General features: G+C 41.3%; 2 protein-coding genes across 2 annotated transcripts; both read right to left on the minus strand.

Annotated features, from left to right (window-relative positions):
• Positions 1–3,080: 3,080 nt before the first annotated feature.
• On the minus strand, positions 3,081–14,213 carry LOC129830344 (neurexophilin-4-like). Its single transcript, XM_055892855.1, has 2 exons — positions 13,952–14,213; positions 3,081–7,061 (listed from the first exon to the last, which is right to left on the minus strand). Exons 1-2 carry the CDS (start codon positions 14,003–14,005, stop codon positions 6,276–6,278), a joined length of 840 nt encoding a protein of 279 aa, XP_055748830.1. The 5' UTR covers positions 14,006–14,213; the 3' UTR covers positions 3,081–6,275.
• On the minus strand, positions 10,703–11,915 carry LOC129830343 (zinc finger BED domain-containing protein 4-like). Its single transcript, XM_055892854.1, has 2 exons — positions 11,029–11,915; positions 10,703–10,896 (listed from the first exon to the last, which is right to left on the minus strand). Exons 1-2 carry the CDS (start codon positions 11,913–11,915, stop codon positions 10,737–10,739), a joined length of 1,047 nt encoding a protein of 348 aa, XP_055748829.1. The 3' UTR covers positions 10,703–10,736.
• Positions 14,214–17,180: the final 2,967 nt, after the last annotated feature.

Below are 17,180 nucleotides of genomic sequence, written 5' to 3' on the forward strand. Positions count from 1 at the left end.
GGTTTTCTGTTATTTTGTATGTGTTTGACGGTCAGGGTGTGAGTTTGGGTGGGTAGTCTATGTTATGTGTTTCTATGTTTGTTTAAGGGTGACCTGATATGGCTCTCAATTAGAGAGAGGCAGGTGGTTTTCATTTCCTCTGATTGAGAGCCATATTAAGGTAGGTGTTTTCACACTGTTTGTTTGTGGGTGGTTGTCTCCTGTGTCTGTGTTTGTCGCGCCACACGGGACTGTCTCGGTTTGTTTGTACGGTCGTTCTTTTGTGTAGTCTGTTTTTCCGGTTCGTGTGTTCTTCGTTACATGTAAGTTCTTACGTTCAGGTCAGTCTACATTCGTTTTGTTATTTTGTAAATTATCAAGTGTATTTCGTGTCTGTCTTCGTCTTGCAATAAATCATTATGTCATTTCACAACGCTGCGTTTTGATCGAATCCCTGCTCCTCCTCTTCGGATGAAGAGTCTCGAGTCTCAGGCTAAGCTATATGATAACTGTAATAGGTCAGTTGTTATATATAGCCTGATACTTATTTCTTTCTTGAATTAACATTCATTTAAATAGGCAAGTCAGTTAAGACCAAATTCCTATTTACAATGACGGCCTAGGAACAGTGGGTTAACTGCCTTGTTCAGGAGCAGAATGACAGATTTTTACCTTGTTAGCTCGGATTCAATCTAGCAACCTTTCGGTTACTGTCCCAACGCTCTAACCACTAGGCTACCTGCCGCCCCGATACTTGTGAATACATTTAATTAACTTGTTTTTTTAATTTCACTGGACTGATAATCATGTCTCAGCGGAGGGAGGGAGAGTGTGCGAGTTGAAGTGAGAAGCATGTTTCATGATATCTGAAAGTGTTGAATAAAACATTGTTGTAGTGCTGATCATTGTCTCTTAATGTACTGAAACTGTCTTTAAGGCCCTCGATCAGGTCAATGCAATCAGTGATTGATATAGAGGGGGACTGGGGGCCCTTCATGGCAAAATCACTGATATCAAATAACTTGGAATGTTGTCCAACCTCCCTTTCAATACACAGTCTCTTGGAAAAATGTTACAGTGAGCTTTGTTTGGCCATTTCACTTGTTTTTGCTAGCCAAGTTGACTAGTGAGTATTAGCTAGCTAGCTAACAGTGACTAGCCTACACAGCGATAGCTGCTGTTTACTGCACATGGTATCAGTGCACATTATTTTGAAATTAAGCTGATTGTTTTTACAATATGTTTTTATAGTTTTTTCAATGTAAATAATCAAGCATAATTCAAATTCATTACATATGCCTACATGAAATGGATTTTACGTACAGCACTAGATTTTATGAAAGATGTCGTTGAGTGTCCTGAAAGGCATCTGCAATATAAAATGTATTATTATTACTATTTATTATTAATATGTCAATATATATCCCTTTTGTTTTTCCACCCTACTCCATACTGTTTACTATGAATTCTATCTGATGGTCAGTGGTTGATTTGGAATGAAATAGGTGCCGGTACTCATTTTGGGTGCATGTACCGTTTATAATTAGATGCAGGATCCCCTCAATAGTTTTGTGCTAATATTCTGTAGGAGGTGGCAGGAAGCCTAGGGGTTTGGAGCGTTCCTCCTGTAAGTCACTATGGATAAGAGCGTACACTAAATGTAAATGTAAAATGAGATGCTCGAACTAAAGCGGAAGAAAATTTGAGGTGCCAGTATTTAGTTCTGGTGAGCTCCTGACCAAGTCAAGTACTGTGCTTAGATAAAAAGACAAATAATGTCCCATTTGGAACACTGACAAGTAGAGCATCATTTATATACAGTTGAAGTCGGAAGTTTACATACACTAGGTTGGAGTCATTCAAATTCGTTTTTCAACCACTCCACAAATTTCTTGATAACAAACTATAGTTTTGGCAAGTCGGTTAGGACATCTACGTTGTTTATGACACAAGTCCTTTTTCTAACAATTGTTTACAGACAGATTATTTCACTTATAATTCACTGTATCAGTGAAGATGCTGGAGGAAATAGGTACAAAAGTATCTATATCCACAGTAAAACGAGTCCTATATCGACAGAACCTGAATGGCTGCACAGAAAGGAAGAAGCCACTGTTCCAAAACCGCCATAAAAAAGCCAGACTACGGTTTGCAACTGCACAAGGGGACAAAGATCGTACTTTTTGGAGAAAGGTCCTCTGGTCTGACAAAAATAGAACTATTTGGTCATAATGACCATTGTTATGTTTGGAGGAAAAAGGGGGAGGCTTGCAAACCGAAAAACACCATCCCAACCGTGAAGCACGGGGGTGGCAGCATCATGTTGTGAGGGTGTTTGCTGCAGGAGCGCCTGGTGCACTTCACAAAATAGATTGCATCATGAGGTCGGAAAATTATATGGATATATTGAAGCAACATCTCAAGACATCAGTCAGGAAGTTAAAGCTTGGTCGCAAACGGATCTTCCAAATGGACAATTACCCCAAGCATACTTCCAAAGTTGTGGCAAAATGGCTTAAGGACAACAAAGTCAAGGTATTGGAGTGGCCATCACAAAGCCCTGACCTCAATCCTATAGAAAAATTGTGGGCAGAACTGAAAAGGCGTGTGCGAGCAAGGAGGCCTACAAACCTCACTCACACCAGCTCTGTCAGGAGAATTGGGCCAAAATTCCCCCAACTTGTGGAAGGCTACCTGAAACGTTTGATCCAAGTTAAACAATTTAAAGGCAATGCTACCAAATACTAATTGAGTGCATGTAAACTTCTGACCCACTGGGAATTTGATGAAATAAATAAAAGCTGAAATAAATCACTCTACTAGTATTCTGACATTTCACATTCTTAAAATAAAGTGATGATCCTAACTGACCTAAGACAGGGAATTTTTACTAGTATTAAATGTCAGGAATTGTGAAAACTGAGTTTAAATGTAATTTGCCTAAAGGGGAATGTAAACCTCCGACTTCAACTGTGTGTGTGTGTGTGTGTGTGTGTGTGTGTGTGTGTGTGTGTGTGTGTGTGTGTGTGTGTGTGTGTGTGTGTGTGTGTGTGTGTGTGTGTGTGTGTGTATATAAACTAAGCAAAAAAATAAATGTCCTCTCACTCTCAACTGCATTTATTTTCAGCAAACTTAACATGTGTAAATATTTGTATGAACATAACAAGATTCAACAACTGAGACATAAACTGAACAAGTTCCACAGACATGTGACTAACATAATGGAATAATGTGTCCCTGAACAAAGGAGGGGTCAAAACCAAAAGTAACAGTCATTATCTGGTGTGGCCACCAGCTGCATTAACTACTGCAGTACGTCTCCTCCTCATGGACTGCATCAGATTTGCCAGTTCTTGCTGTGAGATGTTACCTCACTCTTCCACCAAGGCAACTGCAAATTCCCGGACATTTCTGGGGAGAATGGCCCTAGCCCTCACCCTCCGATCCAACAGGTCCCAGACGTGCTCGATGGGATTGAGATCTGGGCTCTTCGCTGGCCAGGGCAGAACACTGACATTCCTGTCTTGCAGGAAATCACGCACAGAATGTGCAGTATGGCGGGTGGCATAGTCATGCTGGAGGGTCATGTCAGGATGAGCCTGCAGGAAGGGTACCTAATGAGGGAGGAGGATGTCTTCCCTGTAACGCACAGCGTTGAGATTGCCTGCAATGACAACAAGCTCAGTCCGATGATGCTGTGACACACCGCCCCAGACCATGACGGACCCTCCACCTCCAAATCGATCCCGCTCCAGAGTACAGGCCTCGGTTAACGCTCATTCATTCGACGATAAACGCTAATCCGACCATCACCCCTGGTTAGACAAAACCGCGACTCGTCAGTGAAGAGCACTCTTTGCCAGTCCTGTCTGGTCCAGCGAAGGTGGGTTTGTGCCCATAGGCGACGCTGTTGCCGGTGATGTGGGGGTGTGGACCTGCCTTACAACAGCCCTACAAGCCCCCAGTCCAGCCTCTCTCAGCCTATTGCAGACAGTCTGAGCACTGATGGAGGGATGGTGCGTTCCTGGTGTAACTCGGGCAGTTGTTGTTGCCATCCTGTACCTGTCCCGCAGGTGTGATGTTCGGATGTACCGATCCTGTGCAGGTGTTACACGTGGTCCTGAAAAAGCGACGTTTCTTTTTTTTGCTGAGTTTGTATACAGTACCAGTCAAAAGTTTCGACACAACTACTCATTCAAGGGTTTTTCTTTATTTTTAATATTTTCTACATTGTAGAAGAAGACATCAAAACTATGAAATAACACATATGGAATTACGAGGTAACACATAACGTGTTAAACAAATCTAAATATATTTTATCTTTTAGATTCTTCAAAGTAGCCACCCTTTGCCTTGAAGACAGCTTTGCACACTCTTGGCATTCTCTCAACCAACTTAATGAGGAATGCTTTTCCAACCGTCTTGAAGAAGCTCCCACATATGCTGAGCACTTGTTGGCTGCTTTTCCTTCACACTGCGGTCCAACTCATCCAAAAACCATCTCAATTGGGTTGAGGTCGGGTGATGGTGGATGCCAGGTCATCTGATGCAGCACTCCATCACTCTCCTTCTTAGTCAAATAGCCCTTACACAGCCTGGACGTGTGATCTGGGTCAATGTCCTGTTGAAAAGCAAATGACAGTCCCACTAAGCGCAAATCAGTTGAGATTGCGTATCGCTGCAGAATGCTGTGGTAGCCATGCAGAAATCTATTGATCAGTTTCCACATGATCCTAAAAATACAATTAAGAGCAACCAAGAGCAACACACATGCACGCACGCACGCACACACACACTTGTGATTTAGAAAAACGACATTGAAGGAGTTCTTGGCGATTTCGTGATCAGTGATCAAGATTAGGAAATAGATAAACTCATTGCAGTGACATAATATGTCTCTTTTCTTCAAATTGGAACTGGCAACATTCCACCTCAATTATTTTCAGGCTTAAATAGAAAGGGAATGATGTTCCTCAATTATCTTTGGATTAATCATTTTAATGACGCTTACTGAGCTAGAAAGTCTACCACCTATTGACGTGTTCCATAAAAATACATAAATACTCGGATGGACATGCCTGCAGTCAGCATGCCACTTGCACACTAACTCAAAACTTGAGACATCTGTGGCATTGTGTTGTGTGACAAAACTGCACATTTTAGTGTGGCCTTTTATTGTCCCCAGCACAAGGTTCACCTGTGTACTGATCATGCTGTTTAATCAGCTTCTTGATATGCCACACCTGTCAGGTGGATGGATTATCTTGGCAAAAGAAAAATGCTTAATAACAGGGATGAAAACAAATGTGTGCACAAAATTTGAGAGAAATAATGTTTTTGTTCATATGGAACATTTCTGGGATATTTTATTTCAGCTTGTGAAATATGGGACCAACCCTTTACATGTTGCTTTCATATTTTTGTTCAGTGTATATATAGTGTATATATAAGATTAACATCTCAGTAACGGGTGTAATAAACCCAACTACTAACAAGTTGGATTAGATTGGAAAAAAGTATGGTATTTATGTTTGTATAGTATACGATTAATCCACCAGTCAATGTACAAACAACACAGGTATTGAAGCAAACAATTCTGAAAATCACCCTGCAATAGAGCACTCTGGGAAATGTGATAACGATGAGTGTGATTTTAAGTGGTTTTGAGCAAACATACATTTGCAATTTACTCAACAAGCTTGTTGAAATTCAGCTAAAACAAACTTCAATGTTAGCTCAAATTATTTTCCTTTTGAAGTCCACTTAACTCACAGACATTAAGCAATTGGTTAGGGTGGCATTTTCTTTGTGTAGATGTGTTGCCTTGGTTGCAATATGTCCCCAAATGAATAGTGAAAAGGTTCATGTAAGGGCCATCACAGATGGGCAATGTGTGATAAAAAAAGCAGACAATTCACACAAACATATTTACAGTAGTAAAAAAGCAGGAATTATTGTTGTGCTAATACCAGCTGGTTTGACATGCACATGGAGCATCACTCCAACCAAGTCAATATTTGACCCCAAATACAGTTTGCAAAATGACTAAATATCACACTTGTTCCCAATAACAACCACTACTTGATCCTCTGCAAATCTTCTACCCTTCAGTGGTGTATTATCAAAATATTATCCAGGTGCTGATGACTTCCATTCTACCAAGCAAATCTCTCCATCTGAATGTCTGTGTTGGGCCCCCCAAGAGGTTCATCATGACGTGTTCAAAACAAATCCCTTTCTCCAGTGATATAGGAGATGAAGAAAAACATACTTTAATAACCCGCCTAGTTCATCCACTATCCTCGTCTTCCAAAGTGCTGAAGATCAGCCTGGAAGTTGTAGTCTGGACAGACCTTCTGTGCCAGTTTGTAGTCGGTGCTGAGAAAAAAGATGAATACACAGATGACCTTGAAGGGCTTGGCACAGATCCAAGCGGCGTGAGACTGGGTGTGTTCTGAGTAGCAGGTCTGGGAGGGATCGTAGAGGCATGGCTTTGTTTTCTTGGCTCTGTTGGTCCTCTGGTACTCCACCACGCAGTTGAGGGCCTTCATCTCCTGCTGGTGCTCATTGGGGGTGGACTGCGGCTGACTCTGGAACTGGAGTTTCGGGCGTCCCACATCCTCCCATTCCACGGCTTTGGAGGGAGGAACGATGCTCACCGAGATATTCCCCAGGCGGGATGAGTTGTGGCGGAAGTACACACTGAAGGTGCCGTTGATGTGGTCCACTATCTTACCCGTCACCAGCAGGCTGAACTTGATGGTTTTGATGTTGAGGTAGAAGTTGCCCCAGCCAAAGGTCTTCTTGACCTTGACAGGTGTTTTTATGGGCGGCTTGGATTTGGAGCGAAACTGTGACTGATCCAAGGGGAGGGAGAGGTTCTGTGACCAGCCATATGGGCCAAGAGAGCTATAGCTGGAGGCCTTACGCTTGGTGGATACATGTTTGACTTTCATTACAGCTCCAAGGTTTCCTTCTTCCCCCCTCCTTCCTATTTCATAGGTAAGGGGCTGTGAGGTGTTGTCAACATTTGGGTCAAGGTTCAGATAGTCCAAGGTCTTCCCAGCATCCCCCTCCTGCACCTACGGATAGATGAATGAAGGATAAGTTTTGTATTTTTTCAGTCCGTCTCTCTCTTTGTCTCTAATGAATTGTTGTCAATCTTCACATGCCTGTGGGCTTGATATGGATGTAACCTTAATAAAGTGAAGGAATATTGATCAGTTCCCACATGATCCTAAAAATACAATTAAGAGTACATGAGTGTTAATGAGGAATTGACAAAGACATTATTAAAATGATGGGATGATGCCACGAGCTCATGAAAATGTATAAAAAGACAGTTATTCTCATCGATCCATTATCCACTCAAAGACATTGGATACAGTCTCTTTGTTCTTTTTCCCCCGAGCCATTGTGGGCCAGGAGTGTTTAATTGGTAGGTTGATTGTAACATATAGTTGGAGAGTATAGACTGTGCTGCACTAAGTGCTCATGTAAAGTGTGAAGTCCGCTTGGCTCCATGTCCTCTGCTGCAGCCATCTGTTATCTGTTTCATAGTTGTCAGCTACACACACACACACACACACACACACACACACACACACACACACACACACACACACATTTGTGATTTAGAAAAAAACATTGAAGCAGTTCTTGGCAGTTTCGTGATCAAGATTAGGAAACAGATAAACTCATGGCCGTGACATAATATGTCTCTTTTCTTCAAATTGGAACTGGCTACATTCCACCTCAATTATTTTCAGGCTTAAATAGAAAGGGAAGGATGTTCCTCAATTATCTTTGGATGAATCATTATAATGACGCTTACTGAGCTAGAAAGTCTACCACCTACTGACGTGTTCCATAAAAATACGTAAATACTAATAAGCACATCAGTCATGAGGATTTTCTATCAATCCAATATTTCTGAGATTAAGTACACAACGGTGGGTTGTAAAGTCTGCTACAGTGTACTATATGCCAAGCCCACGGGACCAATATTATACAGCATAGCATGCTCCCAATCCCATTCATTGATGGCTAATATGATATATCCTTACTATATACCCAGCACATCTCACTGTATATTAGCCTACACATCATCAACGTATAATATAGCTTTAACTACATTTCTTTTCTCTGCATGCCTTCTCATAACTACTCTCCTGTCTGTAATCCACTGTCAAACCAATGATCCATTACAGAACCCTCATCAGGCTAATGAACTCTGAGCTCACTGCATCAAACCATCATGGTCACCTAATAATCCCCAGTTTACAATTGGCTCATTCATCCCCCTCCTCTTCCCTGTAACTATTCCCCAGGTCGTTGCTGCAAATGAGAACGTGTTCTCAGTCAACTTACCTGGTAAAATAACGGTAAAATAAAATAAATAAATAAAAATTAATCTCCTCCACTAGCTGGGTGGTAAGTCAGCCATGCTCCAGCTCTAATTGGGCAGCACACTCTGACAGTCATGTCCGTGGCTCTGTGTCCGGTTGTCTGTATGTCTGGCCGTGGCTGGGTTAGAATACAATCTTACATGGGGAACCTCAGCTCATGGTAATGGGGATGGCAGTGAAAGATGGTGCACGTGTTACACACCACTCCATAGGCAACAATCTTTAGTGTACTCACATGATCGTCATGTATGAGAATGGTGCTGGAGGAAAGAAAATAGAGGCGGTTTTTGGTAAATGTATAGGTCATCAAAATGTTGTTAAGGCTCACTGTGGTTCATACTGAGCCCCCCCGAGGAAAGCGCTCAACCTGAGTTGCGCCATAACCGAGTTACACCAACTCTACTGTGAACAATGAACGCACTGTATGTTTCTCCAGATTGTGTTTGCTGAGCAAATGATCAGTTTAACCTGGCACAGCTGTCAACCCTCAGGATGATGTATACTGTCACGACACATGGAGTTAATTTGCGAGCGAAGAGGCCAATTAAATGATAACATTTCTAGTTATTATTGGTGCATGAATAAAAAAAAAGTGATTAATATAGCATTATTATGGAGACTGTAGATTGCGTAAATTCCGTCTGTCTAATGATCCCAATAAGAGTTTGTGTTCTTCAACTTTTGATATTTAAAATTAATACCTTATTCATCCAGTGCATTGATAACAAATCATGAATTTGCTAAATGTGGGTAACAGTGTCTTTATTGCTATCATCAGGAGGACTAATTAATGCCGTTACGTAAGTGAACATCTTCAGACCTTACAACTGCATAGACACAAATAGAATTTGGAATTATTTATCACCATGAGATAGTTTGAGGGAACCAGAGTCTTCTGGGGTATGTTGAATATAAGATCATAACTTAGATAAAGAGAAATTAACTTTAAGGAAGTTCTACACTGTAATGGAAAACTAAATTTTACTGTAATTTTTTTGTTGTATTTTCAACAGTAAAATACTCAAACGTTTTACTGCAGCATACTGAACATTATGGTGCATTGTGGGAAAATGTTGTCGGTAGGGAGAGATTGCTGTATTTCGAATGGTGCTGTAATTCCACCCCACAGTTTACAGTACCTTACCATATTTTTGGAGCGCCATAAACCTTTTGACCACTAGTGGGTGCATGGTTGTTGTTGTTTTTGGCCCAATAACATATTTTGAGGAGTGCCTTGTAATAGGCTATCTTTGTTGCTCCCATGAGTGAGAGTGCTGTAGCAATTTAACTCGTATCTAGTTATATTTAGTGATGGGCATTCCGGCTCTTTTCAATGAGCCTGTTCGTTTGGCTCAGCTCACCAAAAAGAGCTTGCTCTTTTGGCTCCCAAACGGCTCTTTAAAAAAAACATGTTCTGTATTTTTTCAACTCTTAACAGTTCGCGATAGTTTGACTCTGATTGGTGTTAAAACAATTCTAATAAAATAATTTAATGAAATCATACTCTACCTTAACCACAATGTATTTAAAAATGCATTGGTTTGTTATGAAAAAGAATGCTATTAAACATTTGCATTTAAAGTATAACTTTTTTAATGTATATAAACAAAGTGCATATAAATCTAACCGTTCAAAATGAATACAATCTGAACAGCATAATAGAATATTGCACCATATCAAAGAAAAATAAATAACAATTTGCAAAACTGCAGCATCCCACTTAAAACATTAAACTAGTCCCTGTTTTCTCTCTCTTCTTTATTGCTGCTGGTTATGTTATAACCAGCAGCACACAGTGACGCTGACCATATTTTGCTTTTATGAGAGATTTGCATTCAGAAATGCAAGCTGCCTCACTTTCGAGGGGCTGATGCGGTTTCTTCTCTCAGTAATTATTTGTCCCGTTTTCGAGAAGACCCTCTCGGAGGGAACGGATCTGGCCACTATGCAGAGTCTCCCTGTCATGACTTTAGTAAGCCGTGGGTAGACAGAGGCCTTGTTCTTCCACCAGCTCAGAGGATCTGCAGATCTTTGGAGGAAGGGCTCCTCCAAATAGGATCGGACCTCCATTATGGCATTTGCTGAGGGATTCCTTCTTGCTGCATCCCCAGTTGCTCTCCCGTCAACAGCATCCAAACAGCAGACGTTTGTGGCACTACTGCTGGTGCTTCTGCTCCATCTGCTCCCTCTTCTTCCTGTTGCCCTGGTGCCTGGGCCAGCTGACTGCTGGGGCTGTCCCTCCCTGCTGCTGAGGTTATTCTTTGAAGAGCCTCATCAATCGCTCTGGCATCACAGAAGGCTAACTTCTGAAACCTGGGGTCAAGTACAGCGGTTTCTGATAGCACGTGATTATATTCCATTCTGTGGAACTTTCTGTCCATTGAGGAACATAGGGGTGTCCATCAACTCTGTCACATGTCCTGTGGTTACATTTTTTTCTCTCTGGCGGTTGGCTGTGATTCGCTGCAGACCCTTACACAGGAGTATCATTTTTGAGGCTGTCACATAGCTGAAAAGAGAGAACAGTAACTTATTAGTTCAGGTTCATGTTTTGTCTACTGATTCTACATTCTCATCTACTGCTCATATACATATATAATACTGGATTAAATAATGATGTAGTAAAAACTGCTTACTGTACCTCTCTCCACTGATCTCCACAGTGACCTTCTCAAAGGGTTCCAGGACTCTGCACACCTCCTCCACCACCTCCCATTCCTCTTGGGTCAGAGCATCAACAGGTGCATTGACAATGGCCAGGGTAGAGATGATGGCATCCTTTGACTCAAGAAACCGCTTCAACATATAAAATGTTGAATTCCACCTTGTAGTGCAGTCTTGTTTAGGCCTCTGCTCAGGCATCCCCATCTGGCATTGTGTAGACTTTCGTTTATCGGCACCTACTGTGCTCCTGTGGAAATGTTCCACAGCTGCTTTCACTTTGTCCACAGTGGGCTTCATCACCTTCAGAGCATCTCTTACAATCAGGTTGATTGTGTGGGCAAGACATGGATGATGGGTCCATTTTAAAATGTTCATGACTTTGGTTATGTTAGCTGCATTGTCGCTAACACAACAGACCACTTTTCCATCTACTTGCCATTCCTTGGCCACTCTCAACAGTTCCACTGCCAAGTTCTCTGAGGTGTGTCTGTCGCTGAACTCAAAGCAGTCCAGAAGACAGCTAGACATCGAAAAATCTTCAATGAAGTGACATGTAACCGACATGTAAGAAGTGGTTACCCTTGATGTCCAGCAGTCAGTGGTAAGGCAAACTGCAGTAGCTTTTTGGTCTCTTTCCCGCACTGAAGCCTGTGTGCTCTCGTACAGTTGTGGAATACGTGATTTTGAAAGGGTTTTCCTGCTTGGAATTGTGTACAATGGATTTAGACTATTGCTATAATTTCTAAAACCTCTGTCCTCCACGATCGAAAATGGCTGGAAATCGGTGGCAATCATTTTAGCCAATGCAATATCAATTTGACCTTGTTTTGCTACAGACATAGACTTTGGCATAAACTGGTCCATAGAAGACTGTGTTGCTGTGGGTGGCAGAGTAGGCCTACTTGACTGAGTGGATACATCTCCACGTGTGGAGGTGCTGGCTCCACCACTATCACTAGCAGGCCCGCTAGTTTCTCGAAGCTCCGCTACATCTAGCTTTACAGTTGGGTGCACAGTTCGCATATGCCGGTGTAGGGTGTGAGTAGAACCGGCTTTATATGAGATTTCGTTTTGGCAAATTCTACACTGTGCTCTAACATTGTCTACATTATTAAAATGCATCCAAATGCTACTGTGCATCTGACTCATTTTCCAGCTGTTGTTTTCACAGCTGTCCTTCCTCTCTCTCCTCGGCTGCTAAGTGTGTGACTGTGAGTGAGTTGGCTCAGCCCTCCCTCACGCATCGTTGGTTCATTGGTTGACACTGCGTGTCTGATTGACAGGAACAACAGGTGAGGCTGTTAGTCTGAGCAGACAGTCAGAACAAATGTGTGTGCACTTGAGCATTTAGGCCGATATTATTTTATTTATTTTTTCATTCTTTGAATTAGTTATTTCTATTAATTTAAATCTTTTGGTTATTCATATCTTAATTTTTAATATTTTTATAAATATATTCAGCTCTTCTGATATGCGAGCCGGCTCCCAACGTTCACCTACAGGAGCCGGCTCTTAGACCCGACTCGTTCGCGAACGACCTATCACTAGTTATATTCCCCGTCAATTTAACATGTATACAGCCGGGGACAGATTTGAGTGGCAGCATGTTTTAAACCTGTTTTTCCCAGTCCCCAGCACCAATCCTCCAGTCCCGGCCCCAGCATGACTTCCAGTCCTGGCCCCAACACCAGTACCAACCCAGGTTTTCCCGGTCCCAGCCACATCCAGCAACAGCCCTGTGCACCGCACCGACCTAGCACAACTGTCACCTGCTTTCAGCAACTGCCAGCCCAGACCACCCCCCCCAACCCCAACAAAAAGACACAGACACATTGTGGACTGACTGACGGACAGATTTTTTCTGATTCCTTTTTGATTGATTGATTGCTTCAGTTTTTTGGTTTTTGTTTGATTGGATGACCATTTGGTTTGCCTAATTTGAATTGATAGCTTGTTGTCGGAATTGTTTATTATTTGGCATTTGAAATGAATGATGGATTTAATTTGAACATGAACATTTTAAACTGTATTAATAAATAAATAAATGTTGGTCTGTTATGCCCTGTAGATGATGCCAGTTTGGAAGCCTTTGTTAAGGCCTTTAGAAGTTCAAGTGATATAAAACAGCAAATATTCGTTAATATTCTGTAATATTTGTAAACTAAACACTTTACCAAGCAGCCAACCGGCTTGCACCAATCCCTTGTAAAATAAAATTCTGTGAAATAAAAACTAAAATTGACAGTATAATAGTCCATTTTACAGTTGTGTACTGTGTGTCATTACACAGTACATACTTTGGTACCATATTTATATTACAGGAAGTGTACTGTAATATGAAATACAACATTTTCTTGCCAGGAGCTGCCTGTAGGCTACTTTACAATTCACGATAACCCCTTTACAGTGTACCCATAGCCATTATTCTATGTTATTATCACCATCAACATATCTCTGCATAGCATACAACCTCCTAACTATCAATCTCTACCATAGAGACAGAGAATGTCTTATCATTGATTTAGATCTGTAGCCTATGGCTTTGTGGTAGTGTGAGGACTGAAATGCTCCCTCTATGTTCAGCAGAATAATTATTCAGATAATCAATATGATCCTGTTGTTTTCTTGCCCCAGGGATGGATTTGTTATATAATGGGAATTTAATATTTTATTTATAGTTATGCTTTCACTCTCCCTCAAATCCGCACCACAATCACAGATTTTTCTCTGCATGTGAATACACAAAATGAAGAAGGCATGAACAGGCACAAAGACAAAACACTTTTGAGATTTTACAAAAGCCACGTTTACTTAAACTCTCTGTATAGCATTTAGTAGCCGTTTATCTGAAAATTATTGCCAATCCTCATGTGAAAATACTGTCAAATACTGTAGCTTACCGTTGGTAGAAGCCACAGACAGAAGATGGCAAAGCTGATGAATAGTATCCTCATCTCGTTTCTGAATGTCTTATGTCGAACAAATCTGGACACCGTGGCAATCAAAGTCAGAGCAATTAACTTGGAAGAAAACTTAGAACACTTCAGACTGATTAAAAAGTAACAGAAAATGTTGTTAGTGGCTTCAATGACACTCTGCCGTGAGATCCATGGCTCTGTGAAAACAGGACAAACTGGGGGGGGGGGGATAAAGTGTTTGAGAGATTCACCTTACTGATGATATTAGACAGCCCCTGTGATTTCATTTGTGCTCTCTAGCTCTCCCTCGCACACTCGCTCTCTTTCTCTCTGTGTCATACATTCACACATCTGTTTGCTTCTCATCATTTGTACAATGAGAGCAAATTAGAACAACTGTGTATATGTGGATAATTTCACTAACCACCTACCCTGCAGAATTTGCATTGTATCGGACTTTCTTTTGAATTTGACCATGGTAAAAATAGACCATGGTCAAAGAATACACATTTTGAGGCTAATGATACTCCATGTAGGCTATATAACTGTAGGCAGAATGTGAGACCATTGAAATCATAAAGACCCTCTCATCACACTGGTCATAAATTCAAGAGAAAATCTGACAGAATGAAGAGTTGCTCTGCTACTGTCTATCTGTCACCAAACCTCCTGGCCCGTTAGAACTCATCCCCAGGGAGGTGACTTCTGCCCCTGGTTCTGCCACAGGGAGGATGACACAATGATAAGAACTCTCTCCCAGTTGAATATAAAGACAGGAGGCATATAGTGCCATTATGTGTGGATGTAGTTTCTGTAGCCATTTTGGTTGCTGCTCACTATAGTCGTATGTGTGTGATGGTGTGTGGAAATAGCCTGATGAGGCAGAGAGATCATTTAATTTCTACATTGCTCTTGTCTTTTTTTTACCACGTGTTTAAAGTTCAGGTTTTAAATGTATATGATAGTCTAACAAGCTAGCACCTTGTAACGATCGTCGTAATCCTCCTCCTCGGACGAGGAGGAGAGGCGAGAAGGATCAGACCAATATGCGGAGTGATTAGTGTCCATGATTATTTATTAAATCGAAACTGAACACGAAACAAAAGAACACCATGAAACAATCGACAAACAGTCCCGTGTGGCACGAATGCAGACACGCGATACAACCACCCACAAAACACACGTGAAACCCCGGCTGCCTTAGTATGATTCTCAATCAGGAACAAACGATCTACAGCTGCCTCTGACTGAGAATCATACCAGGCCGAACACAAAAACCCCAACATAGAAAAACACACATAGACCAACCCACCCAACTCACGCCCTGACCAACTAAATAAATACAAGAAAAAAGGAAAACAGGTCAGGAACGTGACACACCTACACTAGGGAGTTTAGAAAACCATTTTTAGCAGGACAGTAAATAGACCAATTTATTTGCAACATTTGATTTTGCAAGATTTACAATGTGTTTTTATATGTCCTACTTTTACTTTTACCAGATCCTGCCACCCCCCCCCCCCCCCCTCCCCCTCTGGGTGCACGTTTAGTTTTTTGCCTCAGCACTACACAGCTGATTCAAATATTCTAAGCCTGATGATTAGTTATGGCTAGAGGCCTCCAACGAAGGCCGTCAGTCCGGAGCCTCCAGCAACGCCCTCTAGTCAGGAGCCTCCAGCGACGCCCTCTAGTCAGGAGCCTCCAGCGACGCCCTCTAGCCCGGAGCCTCCAGCGACGCCCTCTAGTCCGGAGCCTCCAGCGACGCCCTCTAGTCCGGAGCCTCCAGCGACGGGCTTCAGTCCGGAGCAGCCAGAGTCTCCCTCCTGTCCGGAACTGCCAGAGTCGCCCTCCTGTCTGAATGATCTGATTGATGAATGTCAATCAGGGTTTATGAAAGGGAGCCATATATCTAATAATCTGAGGCTGGTGTTAGACTTGGTTGAGTATTGTGATCTATTGGATGACTTCCATGTTATCCTATTTTTTGATTTTCAGAAAGCATTTGAAACAGATAAAGAAATAAATGTTTAAAGAAAATAAGAAAACATATATATATATAAAAAAAAAAAAAAAAAAACTTCCTGATTCTTACATTTGGACGGATAGACAGAAACAGTCCCGAAAGGTCCCGTAAGTCACAATTTTATCTTTGCTTGTCTTAAGCATTTTTAAGCATTTTTTGTTGTTGATGCTATTAGAACTCTGTATAGTGGTGGCAATAGCTGTATCAAACTCTGTCATGGAACATCCTCAAGGTTTAATATTTACAAAGGAATACGGCAAGGCTGTCCTATTTCACCTTTTTTATTTTTGTTAATATCTCAAAATTTATGCTCATTAGTTCATAAAAGTTGATTTGAAAGCATTACATTCCAGGCCAGAGAGATCAAGATATCCCAACTGGCGGATTACATGTCACTTTTTTTGAAAAATGTGTCACAAGCTAGATTAGCATTGGATATCGTGAAGCAGTTCTCCAAAATCTCAGGTTTGGCATTAAATCTTTCCAAATGTGAGATGTTTGTTTTGAAAGGAGCTGTCAATCCAGCAGATTGTAACATCTCTGAAAAAGATACTGTTACCTACCTCGGTGTAAAGATCACCAAAAATCTTAAGGCTGTGAATGATCTTAATTTGAACCCTGTAACTGAATCTGTCAAAAATAATTCTCATCATGGTTAGGGAGGGATTTAAGTCTTCAAGAAAGGGTGCTTTTATCCAAAGCTGAGGGGCTATCTCGTGCATCCTATCTTTTTTCATCTATTGACATTCCCAAATCCACTTGCTGTACCTTAGATAAGCTATTGTACAACGTCACATTGAAAAACAAGCCACATAAGATAAATAGAGATGTTATCACCAACAGGGTTTGTGATGGCGGTCTAAATGTCTTAGACTTCACTCTCTTCAATCAGATATTAAAGGTCAACTGGATTAAAAGGTACATAAAAAATCCTCATAGTTTCTGGAATATTATACCTCATTTTGTTTTTAAGAAGTTCGGAGGGCTTAATGTTTTACTACAATGTCCACATATTGTGGGTAAACTTCCTGTGAAACTGGTGGCTTTTCACAAGCAGGTTTTAATGTGCTGGGCTTTGTTGTGTAAACACAACTTTTCACCTCATAAATGTTTTATATGGAACAATGGGTTGATATTACAAAGAAACAAGATGTTATTTACCTATAAATGGTTCCCGAAAAACATTGT

Source organism: Salvelinus fontinalis, chromosome 31, assembly GCF_029448725.1.
Source record: "Salvelinus fontinalis isolate EN_2023a chromosome 31, ASM2944872v1, whole genome shotgun sequence".
Classification (NCBI taxonomy): Eukaryota; Metazoa; Chordata; class Actinopteri; order Salmoniformes; family Salmonidae; genus Salvelinus; species Salvelinus fontinalis.

Coding starts and splice junctions, on each gene's coding strand:
- LOC129830343 (XM_055892854.1), bottom strand. CDS start 11,915: ATGGACCAGTTTATGCCAAAGTCTATGTCTGTAGCAAAACAAGGTCAA. Junction 10,897..11,028: donor GTGGAGATCAGTGGAGAGAG/GTACAGTAAGCA, acceptor CTCTCTTTTCAG/CTATGTGACAGCCTCAAAAA.
- LOC129830344 (XM_055892855.1), bottom strand. CDS start 14,005: ATGAGGATACTATTCATCAGCTTTGCCATCTTCTGTCTGTGGCTTCTA. Junction 7,062..13,951: donor GTCTGTGGCTTCTACCAACG/GTAAGCTACAGT, acceptor ATCTATCCGTAG/GTGCAGGAGGGGGATGCTGG.